The sequence below is a fragment of the Molossus molossus genome, unplaced genomic scaffold, assembly GCF_014108415.1.
Source record: "Molossus molossus isolate mMolMol1 unplaced genomic scaffold, mMolMol1.p scaffold_m16_p_5, whole genome shotgun sequence".
Classification (NCBI taxonomy): domain Eukaryota; kingdom Metazoa; phylum Chordata; class Mammalia; order Chiroptera; family Molossidae; genus Molossus; species Molossus molossus.
Genome location: NW_023425388.1, coordinates 66,654,779 through 66,681,129, shown reverse-complemented (window position 1 = coordinate 66,681,129; position 26,351 = coordinate 66,654,779). Strand labels below are relative to the sequence as shown.

At 41.3% G+C, this 26,351-nt stretch overlaps 1 protein-coding gene across 1 annotated transcript in view; it reads left to right on the top strand.

The window, feature by feature from the left end:
- The first annotated feature begins 1,016 nt into the window (after positions 1–1,016).
- Positions 1,017–26,351, top strand: part of POGLUT1 (protein O-glucosyltransferase 1) — a 32,205-nt gene continuing 6,870 nt past the window's right edge. Inside the window, exons 1-6 of the mRNA XM_036243717.1 lie at positions 1,017–1,123; positions 1,863–1,953; positions 3,442–3,585; positions 18,200–18,335; positions 20,716–20,837; positions 25,973–26,032. Coding sequence (XP_036099610.1) covers positions 1,045–1,123; positions 1,863–1,953; positions 3,442–3,585; positions 18,200–18,335; positions 20,716–20,837; positions 25,973–26,032 — 632 coding nt within the window. The 5' untranslated portion in view covers positions 1,017–1,044. The remainder of the gene's footprint in view (positions 1,124–1,862; positions 1,954–3,441; positions 3,586–18,199; positions 18,336–20,715; positions 20,838–25,972; positions 26,033–26,351) is intronic.

Genomic DNA, 26,351 nt, shown 5'->3' with positions numbered 1-26,351 from the left:
TTGTTCTTCCATGTATTTCCACAGAGCCTGAGATATCACTATGCACATTTTAGATATGGATAAAAACTTGTAATTTTATGATCACTATATATACCTAAATACCTATACTGTCCAGTATAATGTTGCCCACTGATATTTTTCCATGTCTAATCATCCCAATTGTTATAAATTCTTATTATGAGGAGACCTATGCTATGCTATTTGCAAGCCCTTGGGGGTCTAACAGTGCTGTAGTGCTGTACACTATGGTGTGGGGGCTAAAACATATTTTTCCCCTCCTCCCACCTTCTAAGTTTTTCTAGCTGGCCTAAATTAACAGAGAAAGATTAACAGAAGAAAATCAAATTTTAAAATACGTGCAGGGGAATTCACAGTGGTAAGAAAATTCCAAAGACAGTGAGGCAATGTTTGATATGTTACATTTTGAACAAAGGAGAAAAGGGAGGAGGGGGAATGGAGGATTTAGATTTCACAAGTGAGAATGGGCTATTTACACGTGGAAGGCAAATTCTTACAAAGTAATTTAGAAACACTGGAACACAGTAAGCATCTATCTAGCTAATAGGCCCCTGCCTTAAGCCCTGCATTTACCATCCTTAACTCAATTTAGGCTAAGGCCCCTTCCTAGAGTAGGCCTTTCTCTCTATCAGAAGCTCTTAAGAAGGAAGAGGGAGGGGCAAAGGTTCTTTCCGAGCCTTTTGTTTCTTAATTGCTTAAAATCAATATCCCTAAAGGCAAAACTTTCGTTCCCTTCCAATAGCTAACCGTGCAGCTTGGCTCTAAAACAAACGACGAGCAGGACTACCCCGGCCCTGCAGAACAGCACGCCCACCGAGCGAGCAGAGCCCTGGCTTCCAGGGGAGCACTCCCAGGGAAACTTCGCCGCAGGCTGAGGCTTGGGGGCGGGGGCGGCAGACGCGACCCGCCATCCCGGTGTGGGGCGGCCCCGGGCACACGTGGTGCGGCTCCCACGGCCATATTTGTGCGGGGCTGCGCTTCCGCCCGCGGTGCCGCAGCGGGGTGTCCGCAGTGGCTCCGCTGGCGATGGAGCGGCGGGGGCCCCAGCTTGGGCTGTGGCTGCTACTGCTACTCCTGTCACCCGGGCCCGGCCTCCAGGAGTCAGGTGGGCTCGGGGCGGGGCGGGGCGGAGCTCGGGGTCTGGCTCTGTCCAGAGGCGCTTTCCCGCCCTCGCTCCCCGGTGGCCCGCCGAACCCGGAGCTGGGCAGAGGGCGCGGGGGCGGCGGGGGTCTGGGGGCGCCTCGGAGCGGAGAGTGAGTGTCTGGGTGCCTGGCGCTGCTTCTCCTGCCCAGGACCCTGGAGAGTAACCCATACGCCAGAATAGTGGGGAGGAGTGGGAATTCCCCTGTTCACCCATAACGGTCCTGGCCCGCGCTTGGCAACTCTGCACCCCCCTAAATACTGGGGGATAAATCGTGTGTGCGCCGGGGGGGGGGGGTGTCCTCTCTCTGTGAGAGTGTGTTTTTTTAGACCATTGCCAGAGATGAAGCGAGGGTTAATGTTTGTGACTTTTCATGGATCCTCTTTATAGGACTCGGTTTGATTAGTAAAAGGTGAGAATAGGTGTAACTCACCTATCCAGTATTATCCGTAGCCTTCTGAGTGTCAGGCATTAAGCTTGGAAAATTTACAGTTTCTTGGAAACCTGAAGACCCAATACAGGAGCAGACTTGACTTGAGTGCTGGAGAGTTACAGAATGAATCCTTCCTGGAGTTTTGTTTCCACCAGTGGGAGTGGAAGGGGGTGTCTCAAACGTTCGGCCTTCTATTGGTTCTGTCTGTCTGCTACTGGTAAATAATGCTCTGGGATATTTTTTAACCTTTATTTACTTCGCTTTTTGAAGGTTCAAAATGGAAAGTATTTATTGACCAAATTAACAGGTCTTTGGAAAATTATGAACCATGTTCAAGTCAAAACTGCAGCTGCTACCATGGGTGAGTTCTTTGATTTGTCTTTGAGAGGAAAGGAAGTCCCCTAAGATCTCCAAGAGACCTTGGTTGCAGTGATCAGAGAGCCAAGCATTTATATTTAATATGTTTTTATTGATTTTGAGAGAGAGAGAGATAGAAACATTGATGAGAGAGAAACATCATCCATTGTCTGCCTCCTGCACTCCCCCTACTGAGGATTGACCAACTCCGACATGTGCCCTGTCCTCTTGGGTCATGGGACACGCTCAATCTACTGAGCAACACCGGCTGGACGCCAAGCATATTTTTTTTTCTTTATTGTTCTTAGAGAGGGTGGAAGGAAGAGAGAGAGATAGAAACATCTATGAGAGAACATCGATTGGCCACTTCCTGCATGCCCCCCCTGGGGATTTGGCCCACAACCTGGACATGTGTCCTAACTGACAATCGAACCCATGACCTCTTGGTACATGGCTCGATGCTCAACCACTAAGGCATACCAGCCAGGTGCCAAGCGTATTGACAGGGTTCCTGAGGGGGTTTCCTATTTCTAGGGAATACAAATGCCCTGGGATAGGGAGGCCCAGATGGTCTCAGCCTTTCACTAACTCCTTGTAGGAGTCAGCACATGTACTTTATTTTCCCCACTGCACTGAAAGCTTCTGAGCTCAAGGTCTATGTCTTACTCACTCTTGTATCTCTGGTGCTGGCTCTCAGCAAATATTCAATAAATATTGAAGGCATGAACATATTTATAAATGAATCTAATTATATACCTTTACTGTTGGTTATTTTTAAATATGCAAATAAGGGCTGGAGTGTGGAAGAAAGATTACTTCAAAAGCAATAATCACTTCTAGTCCCAGATCTCCCACTGATTATCCCCGTGACAAGCCATTTAACTTTTCTGGGTCTTAAATTCTGCACCAGTTAAATATCAGGGTCCTTTAGCTTCTCATTATATAATTCCACAGCTCCTCAAAAAATTCACCTGATGTTTATGATACTTTTTAAAAACTTACTATGTACTGAACTTTATAAAGTTGATACAAAATAGTGTGTTTTGTTTTGTTTTTTGTTGTTATTGCTGTTAGGGTGCTAGCCTATGGGATGCGTAGGGGCCAGACAGACCAGCACAGTGTCAGACTGCAAGGCATAAACCATATTTTCTGTGGGGTTCAGAGAAGGGGAGGTCAGTGGGATTGTAGTGACTGGGAGGACAGGGGTGAGGCATGAGTAGGGAAGAGGAAATGTGCATCAGGCAAGAGAGGGGCAATCCAGATAGATGGAGGAGGAAGAGAAATTGACTTGCTTTTTCCTTTTGGTGGCTTTGATGTTGATGATGTTTTAGATTCCCTAAGGTACTCCTGGGGGGAAGGGTATTCATTCTTGCCCTCTATTCTTTCCCTCAGCTTACTGTGTTCTTTAATACTAAACCTAAACCCAAGGAAGTAGGTGAAATGGTGCCACTCTCTTGGCTTGCTTTTCTTGATGATTCCTGTTCTTTCACAGTGTTATAGGAGAGGATCTGACGCCTTTCCGAGGAGGTATTTCAAGGAAGATGATGGCGGAGGTAGTCAATCGGAAGCTAGGAACTCACTATCAGATCATTAAGAACAGATTATACCGAGAAAATGACTGCATGTTTCCCTCGAGGTAAGAGTTATGAGGTAAATATATCTTCTGATCTTATTACATATGGGCTTACTTGATTCTGTTCTTATGGAGAAGCCAACCGAAAGGACCACAGGCCAATCCCTCCTCATATTTCAGGGAACTGTAAACTATGACAAGCTGGTCTCATCTGGGAATTTTTCTTGCCAACTCCTATCCTTTCTCCTACATCAAAGCCTGTCTCCTCTCTCTTCCCGAGGCTTGGGCACGTCACTGGTTGTACTGGCCTGTGGCTCTGCCCCTTTTCATCTTTCCCTGGATATAGTAACTGCAGGACACAGGCTGATGAGACCTAGCAGGAGTGAGCTGGGCTGAAGGTGGAGGAAAAGCATTGATTGTCAGGGGCCACGTATTCTAGATAGCAAGTATTTGAAGTATGGTGGTGGAAAGTCAAGATAATTGGAGCTACAAATTATGAATCAGTGGACTGAGGGTTGAGGGTGAGCAGGGAGGGCCATGGATTGAGCCTGGATGTTGGGGTTAGGCAGCATTTTATATAACAGGTAAGTCTTGTATTTTTTAAAAAGTCAAATCTTTATAAAATTATAAAGTACAAAACTCAGAGGGCATGACATTCCTTTACCTAAGATCTTCTTTCTAAACAAGCTCTATCCTGTCATTAAAAGTAAAATAAATGAGCAGTATTACAAAAAAGCATGTATCCATTTGGACATAAAGATTTATATTATTTGTTCTTAATAACATCATTATTGCAAATTAACACATTTTCATTGTCAAAAATATGTAAAAAGAACTAAAAGGAAAATAAAGGTCACTTAATATCTCACTACACTGAGGTGATCACAGTTACCTTTTGCTTATCAAGCGTCAAAAGAAAATAAGGTGGTAGTGGGGAAAAATCATTGAAGTATTTTAAACACACATTTGTTTCATTACTTGGGACAAATTATGAGCATAGGGCAATTTCTGATTTCCACAAAGAGAAAGAAAATATGAATATATACATCATTGGACTTTGAAAGCTTACCCAATGTTTAACAGTTAGCTGAACACTTTCCCGATGAAATTAAATACTTTTGAAGTTTCTGAAGGGCATATAACTCTTATTGCAGACCTCTGAGCATTTTGGTCAGGATCAGGAGCTCTTACAACTGTTCCTAAGGGAGCATAGGACCTTTCTTTGACAATAAAATATTCTGTGTTTCTAATGCATTGAAAGCTTCCTATCCCAGCTACACACACAATGAATGAAAGAAAATAGTGTTATACAGAACAGAAAAAAAAGAAAATATTCAGGCAAGCGTTCTTAATGAAATGGACGCAGCTGTGTGATATCTAGGATTTCCATCTAGCCATAAATAATATCTTTCTAGGTTTAGCTACTTTTAATACACTAGTTTCAGAAAACTATATGACATTTAAAAAATTCAGTTCTGAACAAAATAAAATATAAACTTAGCATTTCAAGGACGAGCTGAGAGATTTTGCTGAGGAACCAGGGCACCATGTAATTAACAATGGAGACACATCATTGTTTCAGAGATGGAGAATAATGGTGTTTTTAAAATAATACCTTTAATGGGGTATGGTTGATAGAAACTGCACACATTGAAAGTGTACAATTTGATGTTTTGATGTCAATCTACACAAAAATAATGAACATATCTGTCCCTCCAAAAGTGTCCTTGTGCCTCTCTCTCCCACCCCTCCCTGCCCAGCACCCCCACCCCGATCCTTAGGCATCCACAGATCTGCTTTCTTTCACAGACTATTTCCTAGAGTTTTATATAAATGGAATCATTCAGTATGTGAGAGAACACTATTTTAAAAGCCAAATATGAAAAAATGATTTATCTGTTATATGTAAATGTACTGCAAAATATATTTTTTAAACCTTTAAACTAGTTTTATTTATTTTTTAGTATCAAAGGAGTGTTACATACACATGGCAAAATATTTGGGTAATTTAGGAAGATGTACAATGAACAGGAAATTTCTCTACCAACTTAGACCCCTAGACTGCTAGTCTGAGTTCTCCTAAGAGATGATCACAATTACAAATTTCTTGTCTAGCCTGCCAGAAATAGTCTATGTATATACAATTATCTAGACTCATCAACAGATTAGACCATGCTATACCTTTTGTTCTACAGCTTACTTTTCTTTTCCATATAACATTAAATTTTGAAATTGTTCCATAAGAGTACATAGAGGACACTGCACCCTCATAGCTGCATACTAATCCATTGTATGGATTTCTTTAGTTCTCTGTCAATTGACGTGTGTGTGTGTGTATTTATGTGTGTGTGTGTATTTATTTATTTGTGTTTGTGTGTGTGTGTGTATTTTAATCCTTACCCAAGGATACTTTTCTTATTAATTTTTAGACAGTGGAGGAGGAGTTGGGGAGAGAGATAGAGAAACATTGATGTGAGACATACACATTGACTGGTTGCCTCCTGCACAGCCCCGACCTTGGTTGGAGATTAAACCTGCAACCCAGGTATGTGTCCTTACGGAGAATCGAACCCATGATCCTTAGGTCCAAGGGCCGATGCTCTAACCACTGAGCAAAGTGGCCAGGGCCAATTGACATTTGAATTAGTCCTTACCACTCCCCTTTGATTTTTAACTGATGCAAACAGTGCTGCAGTGAACATCCTTGTACATACACCTTTGAGCACTCATGTAATTGTATCTGCAGGTTAATTCCTAGAAGTAGAATTAATCAGTTAATGTTTTTTTAAAATCTTCATCGGTAGAAGCCAGTTGTTCCGCAAAGGGTCTATGCCTGTTTACACTTCCACCACCCTTGTAGCACATGCTCAGAGTAGATGGCACACCCTCACAAACACTGTTATCTTTGCCAATTTGATTGGTGAAAACTGGCATCCAACGTCACTATATTTCTTTTGTGTCCTCTTTTTTATCATGGTGAAACTTTACTTAATTTTTAATTTAACTATATTTGACATAACATTGTAAATTTAAGGTGTACATATTTATTTGATACATTTTTATATTGTGATGATTGTCATTGTAGAATAATCAGCACCTCTTTCACGTTACACCGTTATCCTTCCTTTCTAGTAGTTGACATAATTTATTTATTTTAAATTTATTTATTTTAAATTTTTTATTTTTTATTTTTTTAATTAATTTATTTATTTTTGTTACAGATGTTTCTCCTCCCCGCCCCACTGATTACCCCCTCTCTCTCCCTCCCCGCCCTGTCTCCAGCTTTGTTGTCCATGTCCATTGTTCATGCATCATACATATAAGTTCTGTGGTTTATCTCTCCCCCACTACCCCCTCTTCTGGGGATTGTCAGTCTGTACCCCACTTCCACATCTCTGAGACTACCCCATTACTCAGACTGTTATGTTCATTATATTCCACAAATAAGTGAGATCATAAGATACTTGTCTCTGTTTGGCTTGTTTTGCTTAGAATAATACTTTCTAGGTCCCTCAATGTCGTCTCAAAGGATAAGAGATCTTTCTTTTTTTTTTTTTTAATTAATTTTTTTATCTACCCGAGGACATTTTTTGATTTTTTGTTCAGATAGAGTAGGAGGGAGAGAGAAACATCGACATGAAAGGGACATATCAAGTGGCTGCCACCCGCACAACCCAACTGGGGCCGGGGACAAACTGCAACCAAGATATGTGCCCTTAGCAGGAACCGAACCCGGGTCTCTCTGGACTGCAGGCTGATGCTCTAGCTGCTGAGCCAAACCTGCCAGGATGAGATCTTTCTTTCTTATAGCTGCATAGTACCTCATTGTGTATATGTACCACAGCTTTTTTGTTTGTTTTATTTTATTTTTTTCATCCTCACCCAAGGACATTTTTCCATTTTTTTGTTCAGCTAGAGTGGGAGGGAGAGAAAGAAAAAGAGAGAAAGAGAGAAACATCAATGTGAAAGGGACACATCGAGTGGTTGCCACCCACACGACCCAACCAGTGCCGGGGACAAACAGCAACCGAAGTATGTGCCCTTAGTGGAAACCAAACCTGGGTCTCTCTGGACCTCAGACCGACACTCTAACCACTGAGCCAAACCGGCCAGGGCATGTACCACAGCTTTTTTATCCATTCTTCTACTGATAGACATTTGGGCTGTTTCCAGATCTTAGCTATTGTAAATAGTGCTGCTATGAACATGGGGGATACATATATTCTTTCTGATTGGTGTTTCAGGCTTCTTAGGGTATATTCCTAGAAGTGGGATCACTGGGTCAAGTGGCAGTTCAATTTTTAATTTTTTGAGGTAACACCATATTGTTTTCCATAGTGGCTGCACCAGTCTGCATTCCCACCAGCAGTGTACTAGAGCCCCCTTTTCCCCACACCCTCGCCAACACTTGTTGTTTGATGATTTGTTGATGGCGGCCATTCTGACAGGTGTGAGGTGATACCTCATTGTTGTTTTAATTTACATCTCTCTCATGATTAGTGATGTTGAGCATGTTTTCATATGTCTCTTAGCCATTTGCATGTCCTGTTTGGAGAGGTGTCTATTTAGTTCCTCGGCTAATTTTTCAATTGAGTTCTTTGTCTTCCTTTTGTTGAGTTGTATGAGTACTCTATATATTTTGGAAATTAACCCCTTATCTGATATATCATTGGCAATGATGTTCTCCCATACAGTGGGTTGCCTTTCCATTTTGATGATTGTATTTTTTGCTGTGCAGAAGCTTTTTAATTTGATGTAGTCCCATGTGTTCATGTTCTCTTTCATTCTGTTGCCTTAGGTGATTTGATTTCTGCTGCGTATGATGTCTGAAATTTTGTTGCCTAAATTTTCTTCTAGGATTTTTATGGATTCATGAGTCACATTTAAGTCTTTTATCCATTTTGAGTTTTTTCTTGTGTATGGTGTAAGTTGATGGTCTAGTTTCATTTTCTTGCATGTAGCTGTTCAATTTTCCCAATACCATTTATTAGAGAGGCTGTCTTTACTCCACTGTATGCTCTTGCCACCTTTGTCTAATATTAATTGAGCATATTGCCTTGGGTCCATTTCTGGTTCTCTGTTCTGTTCCACTGGTCTATATGCCTGTTCTGGTGCCAGTACCAGGCTGTTTTGATTATGTGGCTTTGTAGTATAACCTGAAATCTGGTAATATGATACCTCCAACGTTGTTCTTCTTTTTCAAGATTACTGTGGCTATTCGAGGTCTTTTTTGCTTCCATATAAACTTTTGAAGTATTTGTTCTAGTTCTGTGAAGTATGTCATTGGTATTCTGATGGGGATTGCACTGAATCTATAGACTGCTTTGGGAAGTATGGACATTTTAATGATGTTAATTCTTCCAATCCATAAACAAGGTATGTGCTTTCACTTATTTATATCTTCCTCTATTTCGGTTTACAATGACATGTAGTTTTCTGTGAATAGGTCCTTTATTTCTTTGGTTAAGTTTGTTCCTAGGTATCTTAATTTTTTTGCCATGATGGTAAATGGGATTGTGTTTTTAGTTTCTCTTTCTGTGAGTTTATCATTGGTGTATAAAAATGCCATCCATTTCTTGACATTAATTTTGTATCCTGCTACTTTGCCAAATGCATTTATTAAGTCTAGTAAATTTTTGATGGAGTCTTTGGGGTTTTCTACATATAGTATCATGTCATCTGCAAACAATGACAGTTTCACTTTCTCCTTTCCAATTTGGATCCCTTTTTTTTTTCTTCCTGTATGATTGCTGTGGCTAAGACTTCCAGTACTATGTTAAATAAGAGTGGTGAAAGTGGGCATCCCTGTCTTGTTCCTGTTCTTAAGGGAAATATTTTAGTTTCTGTCCATTGAGTATGATGTTGGCTGTAGGTCTTTCATATATGGCCTTTATTATGTCGAGATATGATCCCTCTATTCCCAGATTGCTGAGCGTTTTTATCAGAAATGGGTGCTGGATTTTGTCGAAAGCTTTTTCAGCATCTATTGATATGATCATATGATTTTTATCTTTCATTTTGTTTATGTGGTGTATCACATTTATTGATTTGTGAATATTGTACCAGCCTTGCATCCCTGGGATGAATATCACTTGGTTATGGTGAATAACTTTCTTGATATATTGCTGGATTTGATTTGCTAGTACTTTGTTCAGGATTTCGACATCTATGTTCATCAGGGATATTAGCCTGTAGTTTTCTTTCATTGTAGTGTCTTTTTCTGATTTTGGAATTAGAATTATGCTGGCCTCATAAAACGAGTTTGGAAGTCTTCCTTCTTGTTGAAATTTTTGAAATAGTTTGAGGAGAATGGGTATTAGTTCTTCTATGAAGGTTCGGTAAAATACCCCCGTGAAGCCGTCCGGGCCTGAGCTTTTCTTTGCTGGTAGAGTCTTGATTGCATCTTCAATATCTTTTGTTGTTATTGGTCTGTTCAAGTTTTCTATCTCTTCCCAGTTCAATTTTGGGAGACTATGTGTTTCTAGAAATGTATCCATTTCCCTTAGATTGGAGAATTTGTTGCCATATAATTGTTCATAATAATTGTTAACAATCCTCTGTATTTCTGTGGTGTCAGTTATTATTTCTCCTCTTTCATTTCTGATTTTGTGTATTTGGGTTCTCTCTTTTTGTTTCTTGGTGAACTTAGGGTCCATCAATCTTGTTTATCTTTTCAAAGAATCAGCTCTTTGTTTCATGGATCCTTTGAATTGTGTTTTTGGTCTCCATGTCATTTATTTCTTCTCTGGTCTTTACTATTTCCTTCCTTCTACTTGCTCTGGGGTTTTCCTTCTGTTTGCTTTCTATTTCTTTAAGTTGTTAGGTTAGATAGTCTACTAGAAATTTTTCTTGTGTCTTGAGGTAGGCCTGTAGTGCTATGAACTTCCCTCTCAGAACTGCTTTCACTGCATCCCATAGATTTTGTGTTGTTGTGTGTTCATTTTCATTGGTTTCCAGGAAGTTTTAAATTTCTTCTTTGATCTCCATCGTAACCCATTCATTGTTCAATAACACGCTATTTAGCCTCTGTGTGTTCAAATGTCTTTGCATGTTTTTGTTGCAATTGATTTCTAGTTTCATGCCATTGTGATCTAAGAAGATACTTGATACGATTTCAATCTTCTTCAATTTGTAGAGACTTAGATTGTGCCCTATCATGTGGTCTATCTTTGTGAATGTCCCATGTGCACTTGAGAAGAATGTGAATTCTGCAGTTTTGGGGTGTAATTCTCTGTAGATATCTATTAAATCTATTTGATCTAGCACTTCATTTAGAGTCTGTGTTTCCTTGTTAATTTTTTGTCGAGATGATCTATCCAGTGATGTCAGCGGGGTGTTGAAGTCCCCTGCTATGATTGTATTGCTGTTGATTTCTTCTTTGAAGTCCTCCAGAAGATTTTTAATATATGTTGGTGCTCCTATATTGGGTGCATATCTGTTTATCAAGGTTATATCTTCTTGTTGGATAGATCCTTTCAATATTACGTAGTGGCCTTCTTTGTCTCTGGTTATGGTTTTCATTTTGAAATGTACTTTATCAGATATGAGTATTGCTACCCCGGCTTTTTTTTTCCTTTTCATTTGCTTGAAAGATTTTTTTTTTCCATCCCTTCAGTTTCAACCTATATGAGTCTTTTGTTGTGAGGTGGGTCTCTTGTAAACAACACATATGTGAGTCATGCTTTCTTATTCAGTCAGCTACTCTGTGTCTTTTTATTGGAGCATTCAAACCATTCACATTTAAGGTAATAATTGATATGTACTTATTTATTGCCATTTTTGTTTAGTGTGGTTATATTTTTCTTCCTATTTCTTCTACTAATTACAGCAGTCCTTTTAGCATATCTTGCAATGCTGGTTTGGTGTTAATATATCCCCTTAGCTTTTTTTTTTTGGTCTGGGAAGCTCTTTATTTGACCTTCTATTTTGAATGATAGCCTTGCTGGATATAGTGGTCTTGGATTCAGATCCTTTTTTTCATGACCTTGATTACTTCATACCACTCCTTTCTGGCCTGTAGTGTTTCTGTCAGCTAAGAGCCTTATGGGGGTTTCTTTGTAGGTAACCTGTTGCTTATTTCTTGTTGCCTTTAGGATTCTCTCTTTGTTTTTAATTTTTGGCATTTTAATTACTATGTGTCTTGGTGTGGGCCTGTTTGGGTTCTTCTTGCTTGGGGCTCTCTGTGCTTCTTGAACTTGAATGCCTTCTTCCTTCACCAAGTTAGGAAAGTTTTCTGTCACTATTTCTTCAAATATATTCTCTAACCCTTGCCCATTTTCTTCCTCTTCCGGGACTCCTATGATGCGAATGTTACTATGTTTACAGTTGTCCCACAGTTCTCTTAAGCTGTCTTCCTGTTTTTTACTTTTTTTTTCCTTTTGGTTTTCTGATAGGTTGATATTTTTCTACCCTGTCTTCTAATTCACTGATCCAGTCCTCAGCTTCCTCTACTCACTGTTTAGTCCTTCCAATGTGTTCCTAATTTCTCCTATGTCATTCTTCATTTCCACTTGGTTGGTTTTCAATGTTTCTATATCTTTACTCATGGTGCTGATGTCCTTACTTATGCTGTTCAGGTTCCTCAAGATCATGGCTCTGAACTCTACCTCTGATAACTTGCTTAAATGCATTTCATTCATTTCATCTTTGATACAGTTCTCTTGTTCTTTCATTTGGGCTTTGTTTCTTTGTTTCACCATTTTGGCTATCTCAGTGGGTTTTGGAGCCTGCCAAATTTTTTCTGTGGGTGTTGGTGTTCTGCTGTTTGTGTTTCCCTCTACTGGGTTTGGATGAGCCTGGGTGGGCCCACGTTAAACACCACTGTCAAGTCTTACTTTTCTGGGTAGATTTGCAAGCCCAGAAAAGGTTCAGCTATCCTCTAGCTTTTTGCTGGTGGCTAGTAGTCTCAGTTACTCAGTGCCTTGTAATGTAGCCCTGGTGTTCTGCATAAGAGGATTTCCAGAGGGTGGGATAGATGCTGGTTGTTAATGAGCCTCAATTTGCATTTCTTTGTCTCACCTGGGAGAGGCTAAATCTCCCAAGGGTGGGGGGGGGGTTGTGCTGCTGCTTTTCCCCACAGCTCTGGGAAGGAGCACACTGGCCACCATCCTTTGTGGCCACAACTTAGCAAAAACTCTGAGTACCCTCCAAATCCTGGGTGTCCCCACAGAGTTCCAGCTCAGTCTGCCCTCCCTCTGCCGTAGCCCCCAGGTGAGTGGCTGTGGCTATTTTAGCTCTCTGTCTAGGCTCTCTGTGCTATGGCATGGGCTTGGTCTTTATTCTCCAAGGGCACTGCTCACAGCTAAGACTGCTGCTGTCCCTGGGCTCCCAGCCCACCACCCTCTCGCATCTTCTGAGATCGTACCAGTGTCCTTGATTATATGGTCCTGTCCTGCTGCTTTTCTGTTGCTTTTTTCCAACGATTTGTCTTTATTTTAGTTGTAATTCCCATTTGGTCCTGGGAGATAATCTGTGTAGCTTCTATTCAGTCCGCTTCCATTTTCAAATCCTCTATGCCTATCTTGTGCACAGCTGGGTTACACAGGCCTTTCTGGTGCCCCCGCACCCTGCAGGTCCCATGGGTAACTGGATCGCACAGTCCCTTTGGGGACCAGGCTCTATGCCTATGTTATGGACTGCTGGGTCACACAGGCCTCTCTGATGCTTCAGCACCCCACAGGTCCCATGGGTAACTGAATGGCACTTTCCCTGCTGGATCGCACAGACCTCTCTGGTGCTTCAGCACCCCACAGGCCCCATGGGTAACTAGATTGCACATTCTCTGCTGGGTCACACAGGCCTCTCTAGTGCGTCAGCACCCTGCAGGTCCTATGGGTAATTGGATGGCACAGTCCCTGCTGGGTCGTACAGGCCTCTCTGGTGCCCCCGCACCTTGCAGTTCCCACGGGTGGGCAGCTGGATTGCACCAGTTTCTCTGGGGCTCTGGCTTCCCACTGCTCTTGTGGGCTACTGGACCACACAGGCCTCTGTGGAGCCCCAGGTCCCGCTGCTGGAGGCTGGAGAGTGCTGCTGCCCCGTGGGGTTCAACTCCTGCTTAGCTTTTGCTGTAGATTTTGTGGATGGGTCTCAGCTGCTGGTCTGTGCTTCTGTTGCCTTGGGATGGATTTCTGCTCCCCAGCGTCTGTTGCTGGGGATATATCTCAACTCTGATCAGGCTGCTAAGAAGAGGGATAGTGCTGGCTCCGGGCTGTCTGCGGCTACCGCGACCAGCACCTTGGGAACTCTACTACTAGGCACTGGTCTGTTTTGACACAGAGTGTCCACTGGTCCGATGGTGCCAGGTGCACTGGTGGGCTCAGGTTGCTGGGCCCTAGCTGATCCCACTTCTTCCTCCCGGGATCCTCTAAAATGGTGGGACCTCCCCGCGGTGCAGGAAGAAGCGCTCTGAAGGGCTGCTTACCGCGGTAGCCGGCTGCTCCCATCCACAGCACAGGAACTTTCTGCTCCGTGGCTCTGCACTGCTCGGGTTTGGTCATCCACCTTCACATCCACTCACACTCTCTCACACACTCACCCTCCCTCCAGTCCTGCCCACCGCCATCTTCTGACATAATTTTTTTTTTAATTGTATTTTTTTAAAGCTTATCTTTATTGTTGAATGTATTACAGAGGTTCCTCATTTTCCCCCCATTGACACCCTCCTCCCCACTCCCGCCTTTCCCCATACTGTTGTCTGTGTCCATTGGTTATGCATATATGCATATTAGTTCTTTGGTTTATTTCTTCCCACCCCCAAACCCCCTTCCCTTTGAGGTTTATCAGTCTAGCAGCCAATTTGTACTTCTTAATCCCTTCAACTTTTTCACTCACTTCTCCAACCCCCTTCCCATCTGGCAACCAACAAAATGTTCTCTGTATCTATGAGAATGCTTCTGTTCTGCCTGTTTATTTTGTTTGTAGATTCAATTGTCGATAGATATGTATTCATTGCCATTTCGTTTGTTCATATTTTTTATCTGTTTCTTCAAGAAGACCCTCCAACATATCATATAATAATGTTTTGGTGGTGATGAACTCCTTTAGCTTTTCCTTGTCTGGGAAACTCTTTATATGACTATCGATACTAAATGACAGCTTTGCAGGATAGAGTAATCTTGGTTGTAGGTTCTTGCTTTTCATCACTCTGAATATTTCTTGCCACTCCCTTCTGGCCTGCAAAGTTTCTTTTGAGAAATCAGCTGACAGTCTTATGGGGGTTCCCTTGTAGCTTTTCTCTTGCTGCTTTTGAGATTCTCTCTTTGTCTTGAATCTTTTGCGTTTTGATAATGTGTCTTGGTGTGGGCCTCTTGGGGTTCATCTTGTTTGGGACTGTCTGTGCTTCCTGGACTTGTATGTCTGTTTCCTTCACCAAGTTAGGGATGTTTTCTGCCATTATTGTTTCAAATAGGTTTTCGATTTTTTTGTTCTCTCTCTTTTCCTTCTGGCACCTCTAAGATGCGAATGTTGCCATGCTTGAAATTGCCCCAGAGGCTCCTTACACTATCTTCATTTTTTGAATTTTTTTTTCTTTTTGCTGTTCTGATTGGGTGTTTTTTGCTTCCTTATATTCCACATTAATCGTTTGCTTCTTGGATTTACGTACTCTACTATTGAATTTGTGTAAATTATTCTTTATTTCAGTTAGTGCTTCCTTCATTTCTGAGTGTGCATCCTTCGTTTCTGACTGGTCCTTTTTTATGCTCTTGAGGCCCTCACTAAGTTCACTGAGGTTCTCACTAAGTTCATTGAGCATCCTTATAAGCAGTGTTTTGAACTCAGCATCTGTTAGGTTGCTTATCTCCATGTCGCTTAGTTCTTCTCCTGGAGTTTTTTTCTGTACTTTCATTTGGGACCTGTTTCTTTGTCTCCTCATTTTGGCTGCCTCCCTGTCTTTCTTTCTATGCATTACTTAACGAGAGATATGGGCCTATCTGAGACCATATGCTGCCTGTTTGAAAGAATTTAGGAAAACTTGAAGCAGGATCCAAGACAGGCCAATCCTATGGTTAAGCAAGTGGCAACAGCTTGGGTGGGCCTGAAAGTTGGGTGGGGCGGGGCCTCATGGAATCACCAGAAAGGGGCAAACAGTGTGAGCCAAGTTGCTGGAGTCCCAGATCTGGCGGCTGTCTCCTGCCCCAGGAACAAAGGATCAAAGGGACAAAGGCCTCTGACAGCATGTTTGTCTAGGAGAATGCCCCCTCTCCAGCCCTTGCTCCAATGCCAAACAGCCCAGTTCTTCCCTGTATGTCTCTGGTGCCCCTGAAGCTGCTTCCCCTCTGAGCTTAGATGGAGCAAGTCCCAGTAAGTACGTGCGCTGGCCCTTTAAGTGGAGCTGCCTGGGGCTCCAGCTGCCTCATCCTCCCTGTGCCTCAGTTCCTGCTGGTTTTTCCAGCCAGAAGTTATGGGATTTCTCTTCCTGGCACTAGAACCCTGAGCAGGGCGCCTGGTGTGGGACGGGGACCCCTCGGTCCTCAGGGAGGACCTTTTTAGCCAAGGTATCCTCCTAGTTTTTATCTGGCACACAAGGGTGTGGGACCAGCCCCTTCCCCTCCACCCCTCCTACCAGTCTTGAAGTGGCTTCTTTCATTTTATAGTTGTAAGACTTCCATTCAGCTTGATTTCAGGCAGCTTTGAATGATGGTTGTTCTGTAGTTTAGTTTTAACTTTGATGTGGTTGTGGGAGGACGTGATACCGCGTTTAACTACGCTGCCATCTTGACTGGAAATCCAGTAGTTGACATAATTTAATTCTAGTCTCTTAGCAAGTTTGGTGATTATAATGCAATATTTTTGTTCCTGGACACTGCACAGCAGGTCTTCAAATATTGGAATATCATTGTTTGTAGGAGCTTAACTCCTGTTGATATCAATTAGTCTATGGTAAAATTGGTTTTGTCACACTTAAAGTTGTAGAATCTGTTGATGTTAAGTGAGGACTTACTGTACTGTGTATTAGATATCTAGGCCTTATTTACCTAGAGTAAATAAGTTTGTACCCTTAAACAACATCTGTCCTGTGCCCTACTCCCCATCCCCTGGTACCACCATTTAGTTCTCTATTTGTACAAGGTTGGCTTTTGAGAATTGTTTTTTCTTTTTTTAATATGTTTTTACTGATTTTTTAGAGAGAGAGGAAGTGAGAGAGAGAGATAGAAACATTGAGGTGAGAAAGAAACATTGATCAGCTGCCTCTTGCACATCCCCTACTGGGGATTGAGACTGGAACCTGGGCATGTGCCCTGACAGGGAATCAAACCGGGACCTCTCAGTCCATGGGACGATGCTCAATCCATTGAGCCACGCTGGCCAGGCCTTTTTGGAATTTCTTTATTATTAATACAGTTGAGGGTCTTTTCTTATGTTTATGGAAAATTTCTTTTTTTTGCAGTTATCTCCCTATATATAAATCAATGTTTTAAATCATTCATTTTCATGCTGCCAGAAAATTTTGGTCAAGCCTTAGAATGCTGCTCCCAGTATAATGCTGGTCAGAACCTCAAAGGATGGGGCAGAAAAGCTGAGCTGCCAGTCTATCCTCTCTTTCTTTTTTTTTTAATCCTCACCTGAGGACATTTTTCCATTTTTTGTTCAGGTAGGGTGGGAGGGAGAGAGAGAGGAAGAGAGAGAGAGAGAGAGAGAGAGAGAGAGAGAGAGAGAGAGGAGAGAGGAACATCAACGTGAAAGGGACACATCAAGTGGTGGCTGCCACCCGCACAACCCAACCAGGGCCAGGGACAAACTCCAACCGAGGTACACGCCCTTAGTGGAAACCGAACCCAGGTCTCCCTGGACCGCAGGCCGATGCTCTAACCGCTGAGCCAAACTGGCCAGGGCTATCCTCTCTTTCTCTCTGGAAATCCTCTGAGGATTCCTGGGGAGTCTAGCCAGAATGCTGTATTCTAATTTTCATGATTGTGTACATGACTTTTTTTTTCTGGCTTGCAAAACTGATTTTGATAGTGTTCTTTATTTCAGGTTGAAGGTAATGAAAGGCTTCCTATCTTTCCTCATAAACTGTGAGACTTAATTAAGGTAGGACAAAAAATAATGTCTTGTAAGAAGCAAACCCAAGGGATACAATTAGAAAATTAGCCATTTCAGTTCCAATCACAATTTGTGTCTTGTTTACTAACATATTCCATAGGGGGGAAACAAAGGAAGAAACTAGAAATGAACATAGAAGTGGTGGTAGGAGTAGCAATAATATTCCTTTCAAACTTATGAGGATCCAGTTGGAAAATGTTGTGAAGTATTGGAAGCCGGGGCAGCTTAGCTAGGAAGATAACTTACTCTACATGAGAGAGTGGAACAGTCCTTTGAGGAGCACTGCTTTCAGGAGACTTGGCAGTAGGCTGATTATGTGAACACTGGCTTGTCTTACTTTAAAAGTATGCCTGGCCTGGCTGGTGTGGCTCAGTTGGTTGAGCATCATCCCATGAACTGAGAGGTTGCTAGTTCAATTCCTAGTCAGGGAACATGCCCAGATTGTGGGCCCAATCCCCAGTGAGGGGCATTCAGAAGGTGACCAATCAATGTTCTCGCTCATCGATGTTTCTATCTCTCTCTCCTTCCTCTCTTTCTAAAATCAATAAAGAAAAAAAAAAGGAAGTGTGCTTGGGACACTGCCTTGTCCTAGAGGGCAGTGCTCTGGTGACTCTGTGGTATTTCTGTCTGACAGGTGTAGTGGTGTGGAACACTTCATTTTGGAAGCTATCGGGCGCCTCCCTGACATGGAGATGGTGATCAATGTACGAGATTATCCTCAGGTTCCTAAATGGATGGAGCCTGCCATTCCAGTCTTCTCCTTCAGCAAAGTAAGTAAGAGCCATGTGAGCAGATGCAGAGTACTCCTCTGGGATATGAGCAGATGACTTTCCTATGACAGAGTCTAATGGGTCAGGCTGAGGATGAGGCCTGAGATTCAGGAACAGGTCTGTGTCCCTATTAGCTTCACTGTAGTTGAGCAATAAGACTGAGGAGACAGGGTTGAAGATCTGTAAATAATATGCGATTGCTTAAGTGTCTATAGGACTAGGGATGGGGAGGGTAGGGAAAGAGAGGCCTGAAGAACCTATAGGACATTGCAAGTGGGGTTCAGAGATCCTTTAGAGGGCCCACAAAAGCTCATGGGCTTGGAATTAAAGAATACATTCAAAAATATTTGTTGACCTCCTACATTATATACATTAGCCACAGTATTGGATATTATCTGGCTTACCTGCCACTGTATCCCAGGAGCCGAGCCTGTCTAACAGTGAAACCAAAGGTATTAGGTAACTCCACACAGTTTGTGTCCAAGCAGCACATTGAGCGGATAGGCCTGGGATATCCGAGAGGGCTTTGTGAGTGGGTGATCTTTGGGCCTAGTTATAGAGGACTAGGAGTACTAGGACACATCTGTGGGCTTAGAGAAGTTGGGACAGTTAATATCTTGCCAATGCTCATGTTCTTGTAAATGGTGTATTGGCAGGGATAGTTCCCTAGAGACTAAGCATGAACGCATTTGGGGGCAGGGGTGGGGGAGGCTAGAGGCAAGTGGGTAGAAGATTCTACAGGGGAAAAGTGGGTTTAGAAAAACCCTGTGGACTCTGAGAAAAGCAGAGACCTTTTATTCCCCACTTTTTCTTTATCACAGTTTACTTTCTCTCTAGACGTGTTTATTTCCTGTATGGCAATGGCCTGAGGCCACATTTGTGTTACATTTCCCATGATTTAGCTTCCTTTCTCCAAAGTGCTTGGTCCCGTTGTTTGTCAAAAAAGCCTTCCAGAGGAACAAATAGAGGCTCCCATGTAAGTCAGTAAGGATGTTGTTATTTATCTGTTGTTTCTGTGGGTGATAAAGTATGACCATCAGTATACCAATTTTCCTTTCATCTTTACTTCCCTCCTTCCTTTTTTAACCAGTGACTCCTAGTTTCCAAAGGAAGGGTTTTCGTCTGTCAACTTTATAGTGATTGTGCAGCTTCCATTGACAGCTGTATCTAAGCTGTTTGATGAATCACATACCATTGTTTAAGTATTTGAGAGAAGGCAAACAGCACATTGTGTGTGTAATTCTGATAGGAGAAACAGAAGAGTTAGAGGTTTATCAGTGGCCAGAGTTGTTTTTTTCTTTTTAATTTTTAAAAATTTATTGATTTGAGAGAGAGAGAGAATGGGGGGAAGGGGAGAGAGAGAGAGAGAGAGAGAGAGAGAAACATTGATTTGTTGTTTGACTTATTTATACATTCATTGGTTCTTGTATGTGCCCTGAATGGGGATTGAACCTGCAACCTTGGGGTATCAGAATCATGCTCTAACAAACTGAGCTAACTGGCCAGGGTGGGTGGCCAGAATTTTAACATAAGTAATCATAAAAAGGGAACAAATGGTTTCAAACCTTTTTCAAAAGATGTGGGATAACACCCCTTACTCTATTCTGCCCATCAGCACTTCTAACCCTTATAGATGAATAACCAAGAATTTATTGGCCAACTAATGTGAGCTCAACAATGCCACAGTGTTGGGTAGTAGTAACACTTTTTGAGTACCTACTATGCTGTTCTAAGCTTTTTACATGCTTAACTCATTTAATATTCAAAACAAACCTATTATATAGATAGTATTATCAATATAATTATTTCTCCCATTATAGTGATAAGGAAGTGGAGGCATAGAAAGATTAAATAACTTGTCTAGAGCTGAAAAGAGGTATAGTCAACATTCAGTTTCAGATGATCTGTCTCAAGAGCCCACGCTCTTAACCATTGCACTGTTATTTCCTAATTCTTGCTCTCAAAAGATTCTTCTAGAAAATAACCGAGAACTGGTGAGACACAATACGCTGCAAGTATAGTAGCAGTTAAAAGATGAGAATTATGTGATTGTTCAGAATTGTGTATATTATTTTCTTAAACTAAAAATCCTAACAATGGATATCCTCTAGAAAAACAGAACTTTGTGGAACTGGAAAAGTTGACCTTTAGTGCAATTTCAAGTTCTGGGATTCAGTGAGCCCATGAATTTTTACGCATGGTCATTTTTGCCCTTTAATACCTAAAGTCTAGACTTTGCAGACTAGAGAAGCTATACTTTTGACAGTGCAGCACTAGGGCTTGCAAGGGCTTTGTCTAGATCCTGTGGCATGAATGCAGTTGGCTGCTTTTCCCTCTGTTCTGAGGCTGATTTAAAACAAACTCTCTGTTTCCATTGAAGACATCAGAGTACCATGATATTATGTATCCTGCTTGGACATTTTGGGAAGGGGGACCCGCTGTTTGGCCAATTTATCCTACTGGTCTTGGACGGTGGGACCTCTTCAGAGAAGATCTGGTAAGGTAGGTCCTTTAGGTAGGTTTTGCTTGTCCCTCTTTATGGGTGTTCTTGAAATAAACAGTAGCATATAAACAGCTACTTTAAAATGACTAACTTTTAAGTTAAAAATAAAAGACAAAAACCTGTTTATAGCAAAAGCACTTCTGCGTGTGTGTGAAGATATCTATGTATCCATAGAAGAACAGAAGAACCTACTCTGAACTATTGTTGTAAGGTTGTCAGTGAGATAACCAGAGACACACAGCCGAATTGTAAAGGAACACTTTATTACATGGTGGGCTGGGGGTCTCTCCCCAAATCCTCAGCCCCGAGCCTTCTTCATTGCCCACTTTTAAAGGCACAAACTACAGAAAAAAAACTACATTCTCTTGACGCCGCTTTTGGCACCATTAAGGGGGGCTGATACAGAGAAGGGGGAGAGAGGAGCTTGTTAGAGGTCAGGGCAACCATTAATCTCTTTTTTTCTCATCGTTCCTCTGAGTTTCCCAAGGCCATCATTAACCCCTTATCTTTATAGTTTTCTTTGGGTTTCTCAAGACCCTTATGTTTAAAAGAAAGAGTCTGCCAGGGTGTGTTCATACATTAACCGAGGGTCAGAATGGAGTTATTACACTATCAGCAGTGCCTCGGTGGGAGGGATTATAGAAGCCTTTTCTTCCTTAAATTTTTCTGTACTTTTAAAATGCTCTGAATAAGAGTGAATTACTTTTATGATGTGAACAAAATGAGTGACCATGTTGTGGGGGAGGATAGAACATTACTTAGAGGAACATAAATGTACTTTATAATTTAGAGCTAAGTCCTTTAGGTGGGGGTGGGGTAGACAGAAATGTCCTATAGGTATCTGAAAGACAAGCTTACTCCAGACCCTCTCTGACACATGACTGAGACATGCCTTAGCCTGTTGGCTCCATCTCATCCTGCCCTCATTTCAGAATTTAGATTGTCCAGGTCACCTAAGCCATAGGTATTTCTTACATTAATGATTCAAACCACATTGGTACTTAATTAGCAAACTTCTAGGAACACGGTCTATATAGGTCATCTCTCAGGCATAGGGGACGCAATAATTTAATTCAACTTTATTTTCACAAATATCTGTCACCTGTACTAAGTGTGGCTGGAGATTCAAAGGGGATGAAGTGAATGTCCCTTCCCAGGAGAAACATTGGGGCCACAGTCCTCAGTGGAAGTTAGAGCCCTTTAAGTGAAAAAAAAAAACAACAAAAAAAACCAGAGTGTATTATCCATAGGTATGCTTTGGAAATTATTTTTTAAGATAACTTAGTCTCAAACTTTATAGACCAGGAACTGGAAATTGTGCTTGTCCAACTGTTTATGTTAGGGATGAGGGAATGGAGGCCCAGATGGCTTAAGTGACTCGATCAAGATCAGGAACCGACCTGGGCCTGAAGCTCAGGTTTCTGAGTGCATTCTGCTCTCCACTTTGCCAGTTAGCGTTACCCGTGTTCTCCAACCATTGAGGACATCGTCTCTAATTTATCTTTTAATTTGGAACGTAATTGTGAGAGAGGGGAAAATAAAGAGGTCTTAAACCTTTTGTTCTCCAAGTTATTCTTGGCCTTAGTTTTCTAATCCTTTTTTTTTTTTTTTTTAGGTACTTGCATATACCCTTTTTACAGTTTCTTTGTAGCCTTTTCCCTACCTGCTAACATATACATTCTTTTTTCAAATCTTTAAAAAAACAACTTATTTTTTTCTAATTATGAAACATATACATGCTCATAAACATTTAGAAATATGTCTAATCTGGGCAGTTTTTTCCCCACTCACCAGCGTGTCTTAAAAATCTTTCCATGTCAGTATATCTGAAGCTACTTCATTATTTTAACAGCTGAGCAGTGTTCTGTTGCACAGATGATAATTTACTTCATTATGTCTTTTGATGGACATTTAGACCACATATATGATACATGCATACTTTCTTTTTTTGTGTGGATTATTTGAGTATGTTGCATACTTTATGACCCTTTACCCTTTAACACTTTAGTTGTTTATTTCCTAAAAGTAAGGGTGTTCTCTTTTATAACCACACTGCAATTGTCAAATTTAGGAAACCATACTGATACAACACTTAAAAGTCTCAATAAGTCCTATGTAGGACTTTCCCCTCCAGCACACGGTACAGTCCAAGATCATCTATTGCATGTAGTTGTCCTGTCTCTTTGGTCTCCTTTAATATGTAACAGCTTTTCAGTCTGTCTTTCTCTTTCATGGCATTGACATTTTGAAGAATACAGAACATTCTTCAACTTGGTTTTGTCTGTTTCCTCATGATCAGTTTCAGTCTATTCATTGTTGGTCCAAATACAATAGTTACTCTACATAAGTCATTTTCCATCCATCCATCCCTCATTAGTGATATTGATTTTGATCACCTGGTCAAGATGTTATCCATTTACTTCATTGTGTAGTTGCTATTTCCCCTTTAGTAACTTGATAAGCAATTTATAGGGAGATAGAATATGTTTTAAAATCTAATCTTATGTGAAATTTTTTTCTTTTGATACCTGCCTCTTATATTCTTCAGTTGAATTTATTCATGATTATAGAATTGCTACTTTATTGTTTAGAGCCTTCCACTCAGGATCTCTAGCTATGTGACTTCATTTCCTACTTTGAAACTTAAATAGTCTGCTTGTTTATCCAACTGCATTGGCCTGCCATTTTTCTATTTTTATAATCTTTTGGGAGTTTGTCTCCGCTGACTTATTTTTCACTCTGTAGAAGAATTTCTTATCTCTGTAGATTTAAGGAGTTCACTTTCTGCTGTCAGGGGTCGGGGAGAGGGTAATCAAACAGAGCTGGGCACCACCAGGCTGTGGTGGTCACTGTTAACTCTTGCCTCGAGAAGAATTTCTAAGGTAGGTCTTTTGAGAGGTGTGTAGGAAGAGTGAGAGAGGGAAAATAGAGATGATGCATTGTTCAAGTCTGTGTACATTAAGCACAACTTTCCCAGGAACCAAGGAAATTTATACTAAAATTTGAGTATAAATTGATACATTTTTTTGTTGGCTAGTTTGGTAAAATATATCAAAATTTATCAAAATATATCAAAAGTGTGTATATCCTTTGACCCTGCCATTTCATTTCTAGAATTTATCTTGCGGGGTTAATTAGACAAGTGTGCAAATATGTGTATATAAGGATATTCACTACTGTGTTGTTTCTCAAAGCAACAAGTTGGAAACTACCTAAAAGCCCATAAGAAACTAATTATGACATAGCTATCAAATGGAATACTGTGTATGAGTGGAAAATAAAATTAGTATAGGATTTAAAAACAGGGACTCTGGGTTCAAACCCTGGCTCTTAATAGCTGTGAGATCTGGGAAAATGGCTTAATCTCTCAAGAGCCTCAACTATAAAGTTAAGAATGATAAAAACCCACCTCATAAGGCTGTTAGGATAAGTTAATAAAGATACAAATCACTTAGAAGGGTGTCTGGAACATATTAAGTGCTGTATAGTTGTTGGCTCTTATTATCTATAATATATGTCCTTGAAAGAATGTTACCTAACAGCACGCATGTTGTGATCTCTCTTATATAGAACAAGGTCTCTCAATCTTGGTACTGTTGATATTTTGGGTCAGATCATTCTTTGGTGTTGGGGGCTGTCCTGTGCATTGTAGGATGTTTAGGCAACATCCTTTGGCCTTTACCCACTGGCGGCCAGTAGCAGTCCCCCAGCAGTGACAATCAAAAGTGTCTATAGACATGGCCAAATGTCCCCTGAGGGATAGGGGCAAAATCGCCTCTGGTTGAGAACCCTGCTATGGGGAGATGATTGGAAGAAAATTCTCCACTGAAAAGTTAAATTGTTAAAAGTATTTATCTGTAAGTAGGGAAATTATTTTTATTATTATTATTATTTTTTAATCCTCACCCGAGGACATTTTTCCATTTTTTGTACAGATAGAGTGGGAGGGAGGGAGAGGAAGAGAGAGAGAGAGAGAAACATCAACATGAAAGGGACATATCGAGTGGCTGCCACCCGCACGACCAACCAGGGCCGGGGACAAACTGCAACCGAGGTACATGCCCTTAGCGGGAACCAAACCCAGGTCTCTCTGGACCGCAGGCCGACGCTCTAACCGCTGAGCCAAACCGGCCAGGGCTGTAAGTAGGGAAATTAGATGATGCTTTCTCTTTATTTTGTTTTTCCATTAGAATGTTATATAATAAACACCTATCACTTTTCCCCTGGGAAACCCATAAAAAAAAATCCCAGTGATGTAATGTTTATATTTTGGTGGAAGGGAGCATGGGGCAGAGCGTGAGAGTGCTGGCTTCGGGCCAGGGAATTGGGAAAAGGTGTCCCGGCAAGAAAGGGCTGGAGATACACCAGGCTAAATGGAGCCGTGCTCGCAGCTGAGAGAAATGAGGAATGGGACACTGTGTAGCTGAGAAGTGTCTCTACCTGAAAAGCTGGTATCCACGTCTCATTAGAGCAGTACAGACCACCAATCCCTCATTAACTCCAGCTGAGCCCTCCACTCCTTTTTCAGAGGAAGACATTGTGAAAACTGTGCAGGGTTCCTAGGAAGAAAGTTAAGAATGCTGTATCTGTGAGCTCGTAGTCTCAGCACGGAAAGCTGGTCGTGTAATGTGTTCCAGGATCTGAGTTTCGGGGACTTTGTGTTTAGGGAGCATTTCGTAGGGTTTCGAGAAGACTAGGGCGCTTTGCAAAATTGGACTAATCTGATGACACCTCCTACGTATCCAAAACATGAAGTCAAGGAGTGATTTGTTTTCTTGCCCTTCATGAAAATTCTGATATTTTCTGCAGTTCTCTTTGCATGTTAATTTTATCAATAGCACTCTACTTAAAGTGGAGAAGAAATCCTCTAAATTAAACATGGGGACTTTTCTTTCAATGTTGTTGACTTACTAATGGAGCAGTAGATTTGTAGATATTAGGAGCTAACACTTCCAGAGGAATGAAGTAATAACAAAAGTGAACATAATGCCATTTAGGGATTTCTTTCTTTTGAGTAGCCTAGCTCAGACTCATTTAAAAATGTAAAGCTCTGCACCAATCCTCAGAAATGGTTAAAATATATCCTTATATAGTTAAGAAGAAAGCATAGAAACTAATAGAAATCTGTTGTTAGGTCAGCTGCGCAGTGGCCATGGAAGAAGAAAAACTCCACAGCGTATTTCCGAGGATCAAGGTGATTATATTTTCTGACACTTTACAAAGATATTCTTAAAATTTGTAAAATGCAAGTAATTTTGAGCCTGTGACAAACTCTAGCTCACAAAGAAGGCTAACTAAAAAATAAATGGAGAATCATAGAATTTTAAATTGGAGAAAAGCTCAAATTATTTGACCAAACCACTCGTTATTGAATTGAAATTCAAAGAAGTAAAGTTTACCCAGTAATTCAACAGATATTTACAGAGTGCCACAAGCATGACAGGCATTGAACGTTGAACAGAAAGATGAGTTGTCCCCTTGCCTGAGAGATGACAGTCTCCTAGGAGTAGCTA